The 18683-nt window shown below is 57.7% G+C and overlaps 1 protein-coding gene across 4 annotated transcripts in view; it reads left to right on the plus strand.

Moving 5' to 3' along the window:
* ABR (ABR activator of RhoGEF and GTPase) overlaps positions 1-18552 on the plus strand; it is a 179704-nt gene extending 161152 nt beyond the window's left edge. For all 4 annotated transcript variants that reach the window (XM_039252221.1, XM_039252227.1, XM_039252242.1 and 1 more), the window contains 7 exons: positions 9331-9390; positions 9650-9759; positions 10434-10573; positions 11788-11922; positions 12873-12978; positions 15152-15299; positions 15935-18552. In XM_039252221.1, the coding sequence (XP_039108152.1) occupies positions 9331-9390; positions 9650-9759; positions 10434-10573; positions 11788-11922; positions 12873-12978; positions 15152-15299; positions 15935-16024 (789 nt within the window). In that variant the 3' untranslated portion in view covers positions 16025-18552. The remainder of the gene's footprint in view (positions 1-9330; positions 9391-9649; positions 9760-10433; positions 10574-11787; positions 11923-12872; positions 12979-15151; positions 15300-15934) is intronic.
* The last annotated feature ends 131 nt before the right edge of the window (positions 18553-18683 follow it).

Here is an 18683-nt window from a genome sequence, read left to right on the forward strand (position 1 = left end):
CAGTGAGCTTTAGAGTAAGGCCACGTTGTCTTTTGGCCCCAAGGTGAGCCTAGAGAGGTGGTAAGCCACCGTGGGAGCTGCCCTTGGGATTCTTCTGCAGAGAGGCTGGGAGGGCACTGTCATCCCGCAGTGATTTCCTTAGTCAGGGACTGGAATCTTCTCTGCCCTGGGCAGTGATCCCAGCCAAGGTTGGGGCCTCAGATGGGCACAGCCAGAGCAGTGACAGCCACAGCTCTGCTTCCCATCACGCTCCTGAAGCCTTGTTTGTGCCCTGGGCTCATCCTTCAAGCACCCGCCCCTCAGGCTCGGACGGCATAGGAAGCCAGAGAGGGCACCAGGCTGGTCGGAGTCAAGAGGGCTTGACTAACCTTTTTCTAACTCTGAGTCTGCTGTCTTTACTGGCTGGCTGTGTGACCTTGGCCAAATCTCTTCACCTTTCTTGTTCTCTGGCCTCAGCATCATGAAGGAGCTGAGTGGGATGATCTCCTAGATCCAGCTCATGTGAAGATTTTGGCCACGTCCCAAGATTCCTAAGTCTTAAACTCTCAACACACGGGGAAAGTCTGGGTGGGAGAGGTCGCAGGGCTGCCCTTGGGCCAAGGCCAGCCATTCACTGAACAAAGGAGAAGAGAGGTGAGCAGGAAATGTGAGGCTTCTTGACCCCTGTCCTAAAGGAGCCTTGGTGGAAAGGCATGGCTTTCTCTCCATCCCCCACATGGCGTTTCATTCATCTGGTCCCTGAATACTGATGGCTGCCTACCATGTACTGGGCACTCCAGAGACAGAAGGCAGAGAACCCTTAACCTCATGGAACTTGCTGTCTACAGAGGGAGTCCAGGCAGTAAATAAGATCATTTCAGGCTGGACAAGTGCTGGGGAGAAAATAAAATTGGGTATTAGAGAGTAATGAGAAGGGAGGGGCCTTGCTTGAAGAGGTAATTTTGAACTAAGATTTTTTTTTTTTTTTTAGTGTTTGTCTGTTTTGAGAGAGAGCACGAGCGGAAGAGGGGCAGAGAGAGAAAATCCCAAGCAGGCTCCATGCTTACTCAGCACAGAGCCCTACGTAGGGCTTGATTTCACGACTTGATCATGATCACGAGTCAGATGCTTAACCAACTGAGCCGCCCAGGTGCCCCTTGAAGTAAGATTTAAATGACAAGAAGGATTCTGGAAAGATCCAGGATAGTGCATTCCAGACAGAGGAACTGACCAGGTGAAAACCCACAGCTGGGGTGGGGGTGGCCACGGCATATTCAGAAGCAGACAGAGGCCACAGGAGAGGGTGAGAGACCACCCTGGATGGAGCAGGCGTGGCCAGACTGGGAAGGACCTTGAAGGCCATGATAATGAGTTCAGCTTTTAATCTCAGCACAGTGGGAAGCCACTGGGGGCTTTGAGCCTGGCTTTAGTGATGCAGACACACTTTCAGCACTTGCTGATTACCAGGTCATTCTTAGCCCATGATGTGAGAGGTGATAACCTAAGAGGTGCTGATATTATCTACTCTGTTTTACATGAGGAAACTGGGGCTCTGGGACTGACCCAGAGTGACCTGAGTGGCTTAGTGTAGGAGCCAGCACTCAAACCCGGCTCTCAGCCAGCATGCTGCCCTGCAAGGTGGGGGTCCAGAGCCCCGTGGGGCCTGTGGCTGGTCCTCAGTTACCCATAGAGCTCACCTGGGTGCCCTGGGTGGGGGGGCTTGCTGCCTGTGGTACGCAGCCTAGCATGCCGTTCAGAGAAATAAGCGGTTACTTTTGGGGATAGCTAGTGAGTGTGGGGCTCTGGGCATGTGGGGCCAGGGCAGGAGACCACCGAGAGGCCCTTCAGGGCGGGGACAGGCAGCAGGATCGCCAGGGCCGCTCGTTCTCACGAGCAGGCTCTGTGCCCAGACTGCGTTCCTGGCCTGGGCAGGGAGGATGAGGTCAGCCTCAGAGTAGGACTTTCACAGTGCTCACCGGCGCACCTCTGAGTCCAGACGGAGGCCACCAAGCCCATGGTGGTCCTGCAGGCCCTCGGCCTTCCCATGGCAATTAGCATGAAACTTCCTGCTCAGGACCTCAGCCTCACACTCCCGACTCTGGAGATGAGGCTGCTCTGGGCTGGCTGCCTCTGTGTTGCTTTGGCCGCAGCCGGTGCCTTTTCCCGAGAGCAGCCCTGCCTTCATTACCCTGGTGCCCCCAACATGGCCCCGAGCCAAGGCGAGGCAACTTCCTGGCTGTTAGCCTGAGGCTGGGTTCCGGGGCGAAGTGTCCAGGCTGTGTGGGGCAGGGAAGGCAGTGGCTACAGGCTGGCCCTGAGGCAGGCAGGGTCCCAGGGCTCCGGGAGAGATCCCCCCCCCCCACCCCCGCCTTGGGGGTCTCCAGAGGCAGCCCAGGGTTGAGGGCAGGCCGAGCCACTGGAATGCAGAGCGCTGGGGAAGGCAGGTCACAGGGGGTACCATGAGGCTAACCTGGCTTCAATAAAAGCCCCATTCAGAGCTGCTAAACCCTTTCCATATGTGGGCCTCTGAGAACTTCAAAGTCCAGGGGGGCGGGGGGAGGGGAGGCAAGATCCTGGGGCCTTGCGGTACAGAGTCAGCAAAGCCTGTCGTGCTGCAGGCCCAGGAGAGGGTACCTGACCCTGCAGGGGGAGGGTTGGAGGCACAGAGCCTGTCTGGCCTCACGGTAGGGGAGTCACCCCTGGGAAAACGGGGTGAGTTTCCTGAGCCTGACCATGGTTTCCCCAGGCCCAGCTGCTGAGCTGGAAGCCAGGATATAGGCCCTGGCGTCCCCCTGCCACCCCTCCCCGCCTCTCTGCGAGCCTCTCTTCAGAGCAGCCACGTTGACGGAATCCTCCAGTACCCTTCCCAAGAGGGAGGAGAGGCAGGCTTTGGCAGCTCCCGGCTCCCCCCGTTGCCAGCCCTGCCATGCCTCTCACGCCTGTGGTCTGTCCCAATGACAGGCTGGCTTGGGTGTCCCAAGGGGACCCAGCCCAGACCATGTGGACACACTTGGGGGAGGGCTGGAGAAAGCCAGCCCAGGACCGCCACCGTGGCCACCGGCCTGGGAGCCACAGGAAGTGTAGCACCGTCAGCCCGGACACCTGGCTCCAGGCCTGATGTCCGCAGCCCAGAGCTCGGCCTCTGGCAGGCACCCCCAGAAGCATGGCCGCCATCTCTACCTTCCGTTCTGTACCCTTGTCACCACTGAGGGTGACAACTCCAGTATACTGGCTTTACTGCCCTTCTTGTTAAGAAGCACTTCGTTTTTATTAGCCCTCCAAACAAGTCTGGCTTCGAGGGAAGTCCATGCCACCTCCCGGGACAGACCCCGGACTCAGAAAGCCAAGGGTGGAGCAGTGCCGGAGTGAGAGCGGAAGCCAGGCTCACAGGGATAGGAGGTCAGGGGTCAAGCAGGCTCAGCAGGGCCTCGGGCCTGTGCTGTGGAAATGACAGGGTGATGTTCTGAGGAAAGGGGCTCAGAGCCAAGGGGCTGTGGCGGGGTTGGGAGGAGGGAGTGGAGGCCTGGGGCCCCTAGTGAATACTGTCTTCATGGGTCCTCGTCACCCAGGGCGCCCCTGTGTTACATCCCAAAGTAACACACGGACGCTGCTCTGTGCCCGTTCGTCCCCTCCCGCTGGGACCACAGCTGCCGGTTCCGAGAGGTTATCCCCCACTGCCCTAGACAGCTTGGTGCCACCACAGGCCCCCCAGTGAGGGCGTGAGGGAAGGAGAAGCAGCAGAAATCACCAGAAGGCTTTCGGGTGAGCCGCCTGGCTGCAAGGGTGCAGCACCGTGGGAAGGCTGTGGCCCACCATCAGAAGGACTTGGGTTTGAACACAGGCTGTGTCACCCACCCCCGGGGAGCAGCAGTGGGGACCCCAGACTCGCTGGTGCCTCTGAAACCGCCAGCACTGAGAGGGAAGGAAGACAGAGGAAGGAGATGCGCTGGGGTCACCTGGCCCAGGCTGGCGAGAGACGGGCTGGGAGGAAGGAAGGGCTCAGGCCTGTCCAGGGGACCCTTGAGGATGCTCCTGCAGGAACGAATCACACCCGCCGTGCACAGGATGCCTGGGTGAGCTCAGAGCATCCTCCCCTGCCCTCCTGGCCTCCGGTCCTGTCAGTGCCCCCGGGAGGCCGCTGGGGTTTCCTGTCCCAGATGCCAGGCTGGGGAAGCAGTTCCCCAACCACCTGCCACATTCACTCTGAGAAAGCGTGGCTCCTTAGTGCCTTAGTGGGAATGCGGGATTCCCAGCCTGGGATTTCAGTGCAGGCCACCTGCGCATTCCCTTGGGGACATCCGTCCCAAAAGCCAGCCTTCTCTCCTTGGCAGAGTCTGAATGTGCAGCCGTGACCTCACCTTTGCCTGAATGCAAGGGCGAACAGCCCGTAACTGAGCTGCTCCCAGGGGCTATGTGTGGCCCGCTCATGACTTTCTCCAGGATGTCCTGTGGCTTATTTCTGTCTCCTGCCAGGGCCCCACCTTGGGGGAGCCCCAGCGGTATGTCTATTACCTGTGAGGTGAAGGAGGGGCCCTCTGGGGGTCTCCTCCAGCCTGGCTCTTTGCAGCCCCATCTGTCTCCGTCCCTCAGGTGACCTGGCAGCCCCTAGGGACCCGCTCCCCGGGGCCAGTCGGGGGCATCTCTCTGCTGGGACTGGCAGGCAAGCGGTCAGGTGTTCTGTCCGCTCACATCCTGGGGGCCTGGCTCCTCCGCCCCCGGCACTAATCTAATCAGGAAATAGCAGAGTCCACATTTACCAGGGGTTATAAATAGCCACAGTAGTTCAGGCAGCATCATTTCTCTGGAAAATGTGCCATGTCCCTCTCCACTCTTCACCCTCCCTTCTCTGTATTTAAGTGATGTCCTGAAAATAGACTTGGTTTCTGGAGGTTGCTGGCCTGCTGGGAGACAGAACCGTCAGTGGCAGGACACCAAGGGGCTAGGCGGGCCTCCCTCGAGCATACCAGGGCCACGCCCGCAAAGGGGATCTGGAATATGGCGGTGGGGACTCACAGGGAGACACAAATGTGCCACCTTCCTCAGCTTGGCCTCAGGCTGGAGTATATGAAACGACACCAAATGGTGCCAGCAGGCTGCAGAGGGACAGGGGTCTCAGTGCAGCAGGAACGCAGAGGGGACCTGAAGGCCTGGGGTTCTCCAAGAAAGGCTTTCTGGAAGAAGCGGGCTAGAACCCGGCCTTAGCATCAGGAGCTGCCTTTCCTGTGTCTCACATGCGCCCCGGAAAATGTAAGGCTGCTGCTTGGCAGCTAGGAGGGAAGTGATAGGGAAAGAACGGCTGAATTGTACTGGAGGCAGCCCTCCAGCACCCAGGCCTCCCCGTGGTGCCAGACCAGGCACAGGAAGGCCTGATGTCTCCTTTCTAAGCAAATCACAGAAACAGCACACACCTTGTTGCCAAGAGGCGCAGACACCCGGCCAGGTGCTTTACACTGTATCTTGCAGGGTTAGCAGAGCAGGTGAGTCAGGGAGACTTGATTTTGTACCTCAGCCCTCGCTTCCTAGGTGTGTGGTGCTGGGCAAGTTCCTAATTCTCTTCAAGCCTCAGTGTCCTCATCTGCAAAATGGGGGTAGCTAAAAAAGGCTTAGATCCCTCAGGCTTGTTATGATGAATCACTGAGATCCTTTATGTGAAGGGTTTGACATCCATTGTGCCAGCCTCCTGGAAAATGCTCAGGATGCATCAGTTCTGTTAGTATTTTCCATAACAGTCCTCTGAGGTGCTGTGGATGCCCCCGTGAGGAAGTTGAGGTTCGTGGAGGTTTAAGTGACGTGCCCAGATTCACGCAGGTGAGTGGAAGAGCGGTCATTTGGACCCAGATTAGGCTTGACCCTCAATCCCTGTGTGTCCCCACTTGGCTGTGTCCAGGTGCCACTCTAGGACCCAGGAGGGACCACTGGCCTCCTAGTCCATGGCGGCTGCCAGGAGGTGCCAGATCATGGGAGGTTAGAGCACGGGAGGGGCTTTAGGTGCCAGGACTGTGGAATCGGCCTGAGGCGTATGCCGATGGCTGGAAACACCAGAGTTAAAAGGGCCTGGTCAGTCCAGATTGTGTGACCCAAGGGTGGAGCCCCAGTCGACAAAGCACCACTGAGTTCTCTACTCCACGTGGCCACTGCTAGAGGACAGGGCTGGGGACAGACCCAGGCCCTGTGTCCAGGACCCCACATTCTGGGCAGCAGGAGGGAACTATAAGGGGCAGCCTGTGCTACAGGCCTGGTGAGGGCTTGAGATCAAAAAGGTTTAGGGAGAGGGAGGTTTCAGGGGCTTCCTTTGGGACCCAGTACGACACCTGGCCCCAAATCTTCTGAATTGACGAGCCTGGGCAGCCAGGCTTCCCTTGTGTGTTTGAGGAGGTGCTGGGGCAGAGTTGGGGAGCATGGGGGTTGCCTGGTCCTGTCCACACTGCTCTGCCTCTATCCCCTTCTCAATTCCGTCTCTCCTCTGGGCAGGGAACCAATTGCTGGAGGCTGGGCCTGGACCAGAGGTGGCCCGTATGCAGACCCCCTCACTGCTGCCTGCCTCCAGCTGGTGTGTGGGTGATAGAAGGTGCTAGAAGGACTTACCTGGAGCTGTAGGAAGCCCCGGGGCCCAGCTCATGCAGGCTGACCCGATCGTTTTCCCCTGGGGTGTGGGCCTGCTAGAACAGTGGTGTTCACACTGCTGCACACACACTTTTGGGGGTTCACAGAGACTTTCCAGGGGTGTGGGGGCAGGGAGGGTTTTCATAGCATCAGTCTGCAGACTCTTGACTCCCACGGGTGCTGTTGCCAAAAAGTGATCTGCCTGAGAAGGGCCTTTCGCCTTCACCTCCTTTCCTCTGCCAGGGAGCCCAGGACACCAAGGCCCCCTGGGTGGCTAACAGCCGGGGGCCTCTTGAAATGTAGGTGTAGGTATTGAGAAAGTGAAAGACACTAAAGGCCCTGTTACAAACCCTTTCACAAGTCAGTGCTTTCCACAAAATTGATGGAAACTGTCAGCTGAGGTATCATTTAAAGTAAATTTTGAGAGATGCCAGGGTGGCTCAGTCGGTGAAGCGTCCGACTCTTGATTTCGGCTTAGGTCACGAACTGATGCAAGCCCCTGGGTTGGGATCCGCACTGGGATCTCACTGCTTGGGATGCTCTTTCTGCTGCTCCCCCACACGAGCTCACTTGCTTGCTCTCTCTCTCAAAAATAAAAACAAAAATAAAATAAATTTTGATGATAGGTACATATGCAATTTAAGGCAAATGAAGAGGAAATAGCATAGAGAATCCTATAACATTGTTATAAAACTATTTTCAGCCCCATTTAGTTATTTATATGAACAAGATGTTCCATCCTTTACATCTTTAAAAACAAAACCCGGGGTGCCTGGCTGGCTCAGTTGGAAGAGCATGTGACTTCATCTCAGGGTCATGAATTCAAGGCCCACATTGGGCGTAGAGCTTACGAAAAAAAACAAAAAAAACCCTTAAAACACACACACACACACACACACACACACACACACAGTATTTGATGCTGTACTCAGTTCCACTCTAGCAAAAACTAACATTCATACACAGAAAAAATGTTCTACCTATCTCCTGAAGAGATGCAGTTCCACCAAAATGGTACTTTGCTACCAAATATTTATTAATATTTATTTGTAATGTTAGTTTTTTTTTTTTTATCGTGTGCTGCTAATCGTTGTAATTAACTAACCCAGGACATGTTTTGAATATTTGGAGCCTTGTGGTCTCAGAAAGTATTTCCTTGCCATTTATACAGATATTTTTGTTGAAACAAAATATAGCAGAGGAAGGAATAAAAGACTTTAAGACAGAAAAGTACACACTAGGAGAAAATTCTTTAGGAGAAGTAGAATAACAACAAATCCAGGGAGAAAAAGAAATGACACAGGGTTTCTACAAGGGAAAGAAGAGCTTGTATTTTTTTTAAGGATGATGGTGGCCATCAAATCACTGTGGTAACTGGGTTCCACTGACTACACTGAAGAGAATCATGTAGCAGTTTGTGTTTTAAGATGTAAATATTTACATTATCCTGGAAGTTCTAGCCTTTGCAGCTATTGAAACTTGCTTTGGAAATATTCCGATGTTGAAATGAAAACGGGCCAGGGAGTGCATAGTTTTTTCAAGATGATTGTGTGTGTGCGCAAGGAAAAACAGTTTGAATGCCACTGAGTCAGGGAAACGGAGTCCTGTCTGGTCCCCTATGAGGAATATCTCTGAGCCTCCCTTGCTTTTTTGTTTTACATTTTTTAATGTGTATTTTTGAGAGAGAGAGACAGCATGAGGTGGAAAGGCAGAGAGAGAGGCTCTGAGCTGTCAGCACAGGGCCTGACATGGGGCTCAAACTCACCAACCATGAGACTGTGACCTGAGCCAAAATCGGATGCTTAACCGACTCAGCCACTGGGGCGCCCCTGTTTTGTTTTTATTTTTGTAAGTTTAACATTTATCCCCAGAGAGACAGAGACAGCGTGAGTGGGGTAGGGGGCAGAGGGAGAGGGAGACCGCGAATCCCGAGCACGCTCCGCCAACACAGAGCCTGACTCAGGGCTCAGACTCACGAAACTGTGAGATCATGACCCGAGCCAGGACCAAGAGTTGGACGCTTAACCGACTGAGCCACCAAGTGCCCCTGAGCATCCCCTGCTACCTCCACTTCCTGGGGCCCTCGCCCAATCTGGGGGCTCCCCTACAGAGTGTTTTCTTCCTTGGGGGCCAGCCACCCACCCACCATTATCCAAGTCTTCCCGACAAGCTGGCAAGGCAGGTTCTGCTACTGGCCTCGGAACAGATGAGAAACGAAGCTTAGCCAAGGTTGCAGCGTCCCAGGGTCACACACCTGAAAGCAGCAGAGCCAGGATTCAGACCCAGGGAGCCCAACTCCTGAGACGCAGCCCCTAACCTCTGCTGCCTTCCACTGGGCACCTCTGTATGCCCTGGCTACAGACCTTCCTGTCGACTCCAGTCCTGGTAGTTGAAAAAATTGCCTATTTTTTGTGAGCCTCAGTTTTTGCATCTGTGAAGTGGGGTGATGATACCCATCTCAGAGGGTGGTAGTGAGGAACGAATGAGATATGATGGGCCAAAGTGCCTACCAGTGTGGCCCGGCTCCTTCACAGAATAGCGGAGTCCTTTACGAGCCAGGACAAGAGGGCTGGGGGCCGGAGCCTCCCTGAAGGGTCGATTTCAAGAGATGCTTCAGGCCCCAGTTCTGCCTTTCTGACCGTGTAGCCTGTGTATGAGCAGCTGCTGGCCAGCAGAGAGCTCTGGCTCGCCCCCGAGCAGCCATCTGCGTCCCTCTCACTCATGTTCTCTTTCTTCCTTTCTCTGCAGTTGGACCCACAAACTGTAGAAACCAAGAACTGGCACACGGATGTGATCGAGATGAACGGGGTGAGCCCAGAGACACAGGAAATGTCTGCACAGTGGGTGGGCCTCCGGCTGCTGTCCTCGGGGTGCCGTCTTGCCCCTGGCCCCTTGACCCAGCCCCTCCCCCCACAGCACCTGCACCCTGCCCACCCCCACCCTGCAGGTGTTTCAGGGAGCCCCGGGTGGTAGACGTGGCCCTCGTCTGCAATCCCAGGGAGGGGACCCCCGCGTTTTGGAGGCACTCATGCCCCATGGGACTTGTGCCTGCCCCATCCCCAACCAGATCAAAGTGGAATTCTCCATGAAGTTCACCAGCCGAGATATGAGCCTAAAGAGGACCCCGTCCAAAAAGCAGACTGGAGTCTTTGGCGTGAAGATCAGCGTGGTGACTAAGTAGGTGCCACCTTCGGCGTCTCGAGTGCCCGGGGTCCCGGCCAGGCCCCATCAGCCCCCAGTCAGTCACCCTCCAGCTCAGTGGACGGCCAGTCTGGAGGCCGAAAGTGGCCCTCAGACGTCTGTCTCCGTCTTCCCCAGCACGTTAGAAATCAACAAGCCAGCCCGTGAGCACTGGGAGGCTCCCAGACTGTCAGCTTCTCGTAATGAGCGAGAGGCCCTGACCACTGCAGGCCCCCACCGACGCTTGGCAGCGGTGGGCTGGACTCCAAGGAGTGGCTGCCCCTCGGGAATGGGGATGCACCCTGCCGTCCACCGCCTCCCGTGTCCCCTCCCCGGTCTCCAGAACCTGAGTCACCTCCCTCAGTGGACTACCTATAGGTCCCCTGTAAGCATTTGAACCTGAGATCTGCGCTCTAGGGAACATTCTTGTCCGAGTCTTTGGGCTTCTCTCCCAAGCCTTCCTCCCGTTTTTGTCCCTTGCTGTCCCTCAGCAGGGAGGCCTTGGGCTGGCTGGGTGGGGGTAGGGAGCAAGGCCTCTTAGCCCTTTCCTGGGCCCCACCCCCTAACGCCAGAGGCTAGTGCCCTCCAAGGCCAAGGCATGCAGAGTTGGGGCTACCCGTAGCCGTTGCGGGGAGGCCCTCCACCACCCCCTCCTCTCCCCTCCCCACCAGGCGGGAGCGCTCCAAGGTGCCCTACATCGTGCGGCAATGTGTAGAGGAGGTGGAGAAGAGGGGCATCGAGGAGGTCGGCATCTACCGGATATCGGGGGTGGCCACCGACATCCAGGCACTGAAGGCCGTCTTTGATGCCAGTGAGTCTGGGAGGCCCCAGCTGGGCAGTGGTGGGCAGAGGGCGCTCTGAGAGGCTCAGCCACCTGCTAGGGGAGCCTAGAAGAGCCGGAGGCCTTCTCCACAGAGAGGCCCCAAGTAGCTGACGGCAGAGGAGCCTTGGTCTGTGAACCACAGTCCAGTGTGGCACGTGATGGGTCACCTCTGAGTCTCTAAAGCAAGGACTCCACCTCTATCTTCTTGGAACCCTCCTCCCCTCCAGTCTCTTATCCATTGCTATAGACAGGAACTGAGGCTCAGAGAGGCCAAGTCACTTGCTCCGGATTGCCCAGCTTGTAGGTTTTGAGCCTGATTGAAACTCAGATCTTTCTTACTCCCAGCGTTCCTGGCTTTCTTGCCAGCTGCCTGGTGCCTGGTGCCTGGTGCCTGGTGGGCTCTAAGGGATCGAAAGGGCTTCAATCCCAGGCTGGCTGGCTCGGGCTCCCCTTTGCTATCTCTGGAGCCCTGAGCACCTTTGGGAGGGGCATCCCGCCCCTAGCCGTGTCACCTCCTCGGCAGTGGGTCCTGACCTTCTTCTGACCTTCTTGATTCTTCTCCCCTCCCCCCCCCCCCCCCGCTGGTTCAGGCTGCAGTAGTCAGGAAACCCCAACTGGCCGGGTAGTGCTGATTCCACGAGGGCTGGGGTGGGGCCCGTGTTCGGGAAGCCTGGGGTGAGGGGCTGGGGGTGTGCTGNTGGTTCAGGCTGCAGTAGTCAGGAAACCCCAACTGGCCGGGTAGTGCTGATTCCACGAGGGCTGGGGTGGGGCCCGTGTTCGGGAAGCCTGGGGTGAGGGGCTGGGGGTGTGCTGGCATTCGGCTCCTCTGTGCAACCTGGAAGCTGAGGCTTTGTGGGAACATGATTTTAGGTGTAAAAAATGTGCAGTGCCTTCCAGAGAGAGGCTTAGCAGTGGGCAGGTTCCAAATAGGGCGCCTGATGAGTGGTGTGACTGCGGCTCCAGAGCTCTGGATGGTGAACTGTGCTCCCCTCCCACTCCCACCCTGGGGCTGAGTCACAGACCACCTGTGGGTGCTACCTACGCTCCTGCCCTTCCTGGGGAGACGAGAGCAGAGACGGAGTGGGTGGTGGCTCCCCTGGCTGTGTTGCGTGGGACGGAACAGGGCCACCCACCCGGCTGACGACTATGTGGAAGAGCGGGGCTCAGGCCAGCACAGTCCTGACTGCGCACTCCCTCTGCAGATAACAAGGACATCCTGCTGATGCTGAGCGACATGGACATCAATGCCATTGCCGGCACCCTCAAGCTCTACTTCCGGGAGCTGCCCGAACCCCTCCTCACAGACCGACTTTACCCAGCCTTCATGGAGGGCATTGGTGAGGCTCTGGGGGACCCGAGGGCTGGCCTGAGCCTGGCCTCCCCAACCGCAAAGTGAAGACCGAGAGATCCGTGGCTTCCCTTGCCTGTTGGTCTGCCCCGTGCTCTGGGGCTGTGTGCGTGGCTGAGTGGCCCAAAGGGTGAGGTGTGACGTACTGGGGCCTGATCCAGAGGTGGACCCTCTCTCACCTGCCTCTCCCCCCTCTTGCCCCTGTGGGCTGCCCTCTGTTGCTTCCTCCTTAAATACCAACCTCCTTGCTGGAAAGCCAGGCGTCCGGGGAAATGTGCCCTCAGGTGGGTGGTCAGGGCCAGCCTCCCAGAGCCAAGGACAAGCCTGGCTGGAGTGCACTTGAGATGGCTGGAACCCAGCCTTCCAGAGGAGCACTCCCTCGCTCTCACTGGTGCCATGGGTGGGGAGGAGGCTGAGGGCCTCGGCCAGCAGGGCTCCAGCCTCCACCCACCCGGGCGAATCCAGACCTGGGAGCGTCCCTCCTCCCTCCTGGGTCCTTCAGGAGCAGATCAAGGCTTCAGCCACCGCAGGAAGTGAGGAGCCCCATGGAAGGCTATTTGCTGCCGTGCTCCAGCATCAGAGGCAGTTGAAAGAGAGGAAACGCTCATGCTAGTGTCATCATTCTTTAAACTTGGCCTTCTAGACCAGGCATGGGGAATGGCAAGAGCCACAGAGGCCCACGTGGTGAGGGGAGAAAGGGTGCCTGCTGCCCACCAGCCTACCTCATGGTCATGGGTGGGGGCCTCTGTAGGGACCAGCTGTTAACAGCCCACCCTTGGGAGATTCCAGGCCCTTCCTTCCCTATGGGTCTGCTCCCCTCAGGGGCACAGGGCAGCCCAGGCTCTCCCTCAGGGTCCCATAGCCTCCTGACCATGGGGGCACTGGCTCGGGCCTGCCCACCTGGGAGCCGACCCCCAGCCTTGCCCGCTCTCCCCCCAGCCCTGTCAGACCCTGCTGCCAAGGAGAACTGCATGATGCACCTGCTCCGCACCCTGCCCGACCCCAACCTCATCACCTTCCTCTTCCTGCTGGAACACTTGAAAAGGTAATGAGCAAGGGCCCAATCAGGAGAGGAGCCGGGAGCCCAGGGCAGGCCCCCGCTGGGGAGGAGACATCTGCTGGGAGGCCCCTTTTCTTGGCTTTTCCTCATGGGTACTGGCCTCTGCCGGGCCATCCCTAACAGGGTGAGGGTTGACTTTTCAAACTCTTGCCCTCAGATGCTTCTGTTTTGAGAAATACTCGTGTCCTGATAGCGACCTCAGGTAGGGGCCATGGACTGCCTAGAAAGGCACGGCCAGAGCCAAGGACGGTAGATGGAATTTGCAGCTAGTGGTCATTCAGTCACCGTCACGGTTTTTGAATGGAATGGAAGAGACGGCGTAGGGTGCGCTGCGAGCAGTGAGCGTGCGTGTTGTGGTTCTGTTCCCTTCCGTGCGGTCACGTGTTCTGGGTTTGGTTGCAGAGTGTGTTTGTTGTGGGTCACAGTCACAAAAGTTTGAAACGCACTGCTCTTGACCTACACCTCGCCTAACAGGGAAACCGAGCCCCAGCCCAGCAGGGATTGGCCTCTGTCCTTAGAATGCACATGTCCCTGGTCCTAAACTGAGTTCTACCCCCACCCCCTACGATCCCCCCACACACACACACACAGCTTGCTGTAGTTGGCTCCAACCGAGAGCTGCTAAAGTTGATGCTTGCAAAGTTCAGAACTGAAACCAGCCGTCAGTGTCCCCACCATTCGCCTTTGAGCCCAGCACTGGTCTGGGTGTAAGTGGGGAGGAAAAGTGTCCTGGTGTCCCTTATATCCGCTTGTCCGCCAGAACCAGGAAGCCCGCGGGCCCGCTCTTCCCTGAGCTCAGCTCCAGCCTTCGGGGCTGCAGCTCAGCCAGGCCAGCTCTGGAGGGCCAGCGGAGACCTGGAAACGCCTGGGGCTGCTGTCTTGTGTTTCCCATTATGAGACATTTTCCCTCTGGTTTGGCCAGGACTGAAGCCCCAACCAGTTCCCATGGTTTGGCGAGCACTGTGGGGAGGACACACAGAGGAGGAGTGGGAAGGGAAAATTCATTAGGTTTTCCACCCTGGGAACTGGGCACAGCCTCTTCCCACATCTGGGCCCCTGGCGCATGCGTGTATGTGTGTGCGTGTGCGTGTAGGGGGCTGGAACTGGGCACAGCCTCCTCCCACATCTGGGCCGTGTGTGTGTGCGTGTGTGTGTGCGCGCGCGTGTGTGTGTGTGTGTAGGGGCTGGGCCAGCCGCACGGCTGCCCCCTGGCATGGCAGTGTTTGCCCGTTTCCAAAGCAGTCCGCATGCGCGTCCGCGGCTCCTGCCCGGAGGCTGGGAACGATGGCGTAGCTGGGAGCTGGGGGGAGGTGCTGCTCGGGGAGGGAGGCCCGGGGCCTAGTTGATGTGCTGGGCGGTACTGGGCCTGCCAGTACCACTCAGGGAAAGTGTCCACATAGCAATGAGGCCTCTTATGCAAGAGAGGCTGAGAAAGATCCAAAGGGCGGCAGCTCCGGGGTCCCATGAGGAAGACCCTTCTGGAAAGGCGCGGCAGAAGAGCCCCTGGGCTCCATCTGGGATGAGGGCGGTTCTTGCCACAGCAGGGCCGGAGAACCTTAGGTCTAGCAAGTGACTGCTGCCGGAGCGCCGGCTCCCTACGTCTGTCCCTGCCACCGCCCCACACACTGTGGCTCTGCCTCCGGGCCGCGTGCGGCGGTGTCACCGATCACGGGTAGAGCAGAGTGGCGAGGCGCACCGGCTCTGGAGGCGGACTGCGTGGGGTCACGCTCTACCACTTGCTAGCTGTGTGACCTCGGGCAAGTCACTTAACCCTTCTGTCCTTTGGTTTCTTGGTCTGTACGCTGGATGATGATAGTACCTGCCCAAAGGACCGTGATGAGTAGGAGTTACTGTAAAGTTCTTGAATCAGTAGTATCATCAAAGGAGTTGGGTTAGGCCCTCTGGCTCTGGCAGTTTACCATCGGGGGGGTGGCCCAGGAGCGAGGAACCTAATACAGGAATGTGCAGGGACACAGCGGGAGACTTGGTCCAGTGGCTTCAACCCTCCCTCCCAAGAGGTCCCCACCCTTAGGAGAGGGAGGCTAGAGCCCACCTTCTGGGAATCCTTCCAGTTCCTCTGGCTCAGGCCGATGGCCTGGAGCTCCGAGCAGCTGCTGAGAAATGACTTCTTTTTTCTCTGCTCCCCCAACCCTTTCAGGGTTGCTGAGAAGGAACCCATCAACAAAATGTCCCTTCACAACCTGGCGACTGTGTTCGGCCCCACGTTACTGAGACCCTCAGAAGTGGAGAGCAAAGCACACCTCACGTCGGCTGCAGACATCTGGTCCCATGATGTCATGGCACAGGTACGGCCAGCAGCGCCAGGCCTGTGGCCGGTAGAGGCGGGAAACAAGCTTCCCTGGGAGGGGGGGGGCGTTTGAGAGCAGCTCAGAGTCCCACACCCCTTCCCTCCCGAGCAATGGGGCGGGTGGTCTGTGGAATGTGGCCAGGGAATCAGGGCTCGGGACTGGCACCGCAGAAGTCTGAGCCTAGACCAGGGGCCCAGAGGAGGGCCCAGGTGCTGGCTGCGATCCCGAAAGCCAGCTCAGGGGCACAGGAAACATCTGGGGGTCTTGTCCTCGTGTGTGGGAGCTCTAGGATTGCTTCTGGGGTCGGGAAACTTCCCTGGAATCCCTGCAAGACCCAGGGCAGAGTCCAGTCTGAGGCAAGGCCGCCCAGCCAAAGCCAGCCTCTGGAGCAGACTGGAAGCCTCTGACTGAGGTTGGGAAAGTGGCCCCAGGCTCCCCGAGCCCCTGCCCTGCAGTGCCCTCTGCTGCTGCCAACAGGCAGGCACAGCTAGGCTTGCTGGGAGGGGAAGCGGCCCGAGGGCAGGGAGGGGAGTGGCCCCGAGGTGACCCCAGTGCAGGGCCACTTCTTCTCAGCAGATCAGAGGGCCTGGAGGACGGGGACCCCAGCCTGAGTCTTCCCTGTCCCCCCACAGGTCCAGGTCCTCCTCTACTACCTGCAGCACCCCCCCATTTCCTTCGCAGAACTGAAGCGGAACACACTGTACTTCTCCACCGATGTGTAGCCCGAGGTGGGGTCCGCTGTGGGGGGCGGCCCGAGCCAGCCCCTCCAGCCGGGGGACCCGACACAGACTTGAAAGACTACAATAGCAAACTCCCAAACCCAGCACTCCAGACTCCAAGGGACACAGATTTCCAAGAACTGGAATACGCGCATCTTTCGTGCCACCTTGTACAAAGCCAGCTGGCCCAGCCCCCCCGCCTCACCGCCGCGCCCGGGCCCTGCCCTCCGTACCTCTAGTTGTGTCTAATGCTCCGTGCTGTTCAGGAATTGTTTTATGTCTATTTGTCATGCAGAAATGGTAGTGACCGACCAGTAAGGGCATACAGACAGCCTGCTTTGTTCTTTCATTTCCTCCGACACTCTCTCTCCTCCCGAGTCCAGTCCAAGGGCTTTTATTTTGCGCTCTGTAGCCGCTGCCAGCTTCTCCTCTCTTGGCCCTGCTCCCAGACTGCAGTCTCCTGGCAGCCTCCCCCGGGGTTTCCTCCACCCTCTCCTTCCCCCCAGCCCGCCCACATGCATGTGCAGCCTTGGTTTTGGCTCCATCACTTCGAGAGCTGAGGAGACCCTGGGCGGCGGCGGCGGCGGCGGCGGCCCATCGAAGGCTGCCCCCCCGACCCCCAGCCCTTTCCTTGTCTACCTGTGGAAGCACACCTGCTTTGCCTTGCTGCCTGTGCAAATGTTGGACAGGGAGACAGACTCACACTAATCCTCAGCTTAGCACAAGAGCTGGAGAGCAGATTTCTGGAATTTTCCACCTGACAATCTCCATTCCTGGGGTTTCTCTGTTCTGTCTCCTGCCTACTAGTGAGGCATCTTTGACTGTTCTTCTGCTTTTCAGTTCCTTTTCCCCTGGTGTTCTTGGAGTGTAGAGACTCACAAGTGACCGGATAGCAAGAGAGCCAGAGGGTCAGGAAGCGGGGGAGGTGGGCCACTGAGGAAGCAAGACCGGTTGGACATTCAGAGGAGTGCCACGTAGCACCGGGTGCCCCAGGTTGGGGGGAAGCGGCTCTCAACAGCAAGGAATTCCAGTGGCTTCTCTAGTGGAGCCAGGTCTCTAGGAGGGCAACTAATATGGCCGACGCAGGTGTCTGGAAACAGGCAGGCTCCATCCAGGAGGCAGCCCTTCCTGGCGCCTCTCGTAGCCTCTCCCACCTTGTGGTACCGTTGCCTTAGATTTCACGCATCCTCCACAGCCAAGCACTGCCACGGGGCAGCCCCGAGGCCGTGGGCGCCACAGGGCCTGGGAAAGACAGGCGTGGTCCTGCTGGCAGTCCTGGTGCTGCCTCCCCACCCACAGCTTCTCGATGCGGCCTCCTGGGTGAACTCTAGGCAACTCCAGAGGTTGGGGAGGAACGAGGAGTCACAGGCATCTGCCTCTTTGGGGACTGGGATTTGCTGGGGACGTTCCTTGTTGACACTCTGCCCCAGAGCAGAGGATCAGCAGGTTCTGTTCCCAACTCGGAGACCCCTTTCTCCACAGTGGAAAGGACTGAGCGGGATCTCCTCCCACCTGAGCAGTAGCTGCCGGCACGCGGCGGGCGGCTTCGGAGAGCAGACAGCCTAGGCTGGAGCCGCGGTACTCTCTGGTTCCGGGCGGCAGAGCAGGAAACAGCTCCCTTAGATTGTGCTCGGGGCGGAGTTCTAAAGAAGGGTTTGCTGGCCCTACAGCTCGAACGTTTGCTCAGTGAGAGGAAGGGCCTTTCTGATCTTGTTTACACCTGTTGCCCAATCTTGGGCAGAACGGTACACATTCTGTGCACATCAGAGGAAGGAAATGACTAACAGCTGCACGTTAGCGGCCTAGCGAGGAGCCCTGCTCCCTGGGAGAGGAGGTGGAAAACCAACAGCATTTGAGTCTAAAGATCCCAGCTTGTGACCACCCTGGGGGTCTCTGCTCAGCACTCAGGAGCCGGTGTAGGGCATGGAAGGCTCCTGCGTCCAAAGCCATTCATGGTAATGAACTGGACGACCAGCCAGAGCTATTACAGCCAAACAATGGGTGCCTCCCACCTCCCCGAAACAGGAGGCGTTTGCTTCCCAGCACCAGGTGGCCACCACAGCCCCCAAACTTGCTTTGGCAACTTGAGAACCGGAGGAAGGTTGGAGGGGCTGAGAAATGCAAAAGGCCCCCACGGGGGGTGGGGAGGGCAGGTAACCAGACACGGACTAAGTTGCACCAAGGAAAAGGGCCCATGGGTTCTCCTGAGAGTCAGGGACTGTGCAGCCCAGAATCCCCAGCCACTGTGCCCAGCGGGGCAGGCTGTGCCAACAGGAGCCCAGCAGACAGGCGACAGGAGTCCCAGGATGCCCGTCCCTGCTGGCAATGGCTGTGGGCGGCCAGTTTTTGCTGATACAGGTAGGATGGGAACCTTCGTTAATATTTGACTTTAATTAAGTTGGTAAGGATATATTTTTTTTGTCTATGTTCTGTTTCAACTTATGTAGATTATTATAAATTGATGTAAACCACATGAGAGAAAAATGTTAATAAAAAAAAAATGCAACGCCCCAACATTTGCACACAACCCAGCCCTGTGGTGTGGACATTTGTATACTCAGTAGTCCAGGGAAGACCACCAATCTAAACATTTTAACTCTTCCAGCTGCATCCAGATGGGAGCTTCCAGGGATCTGTGCACCTAGTTAACTTCTCTTGAGCC

This window comes from Hyaena hyaena, unplaced genomic scaffold (genome assembly GCF_003009895.1).
Source record: "Hyaena hyaena isolate Hyena2069 unplaced genomic scaffold, ASM300989v1 scaffold_10, whole genome shotgun sequence".
NCBI lineage: Eukaryota > Metazoa > Chordata > Mammalia > Carnivora > Hyaenidae > Hyaena > Hyaena hyaena.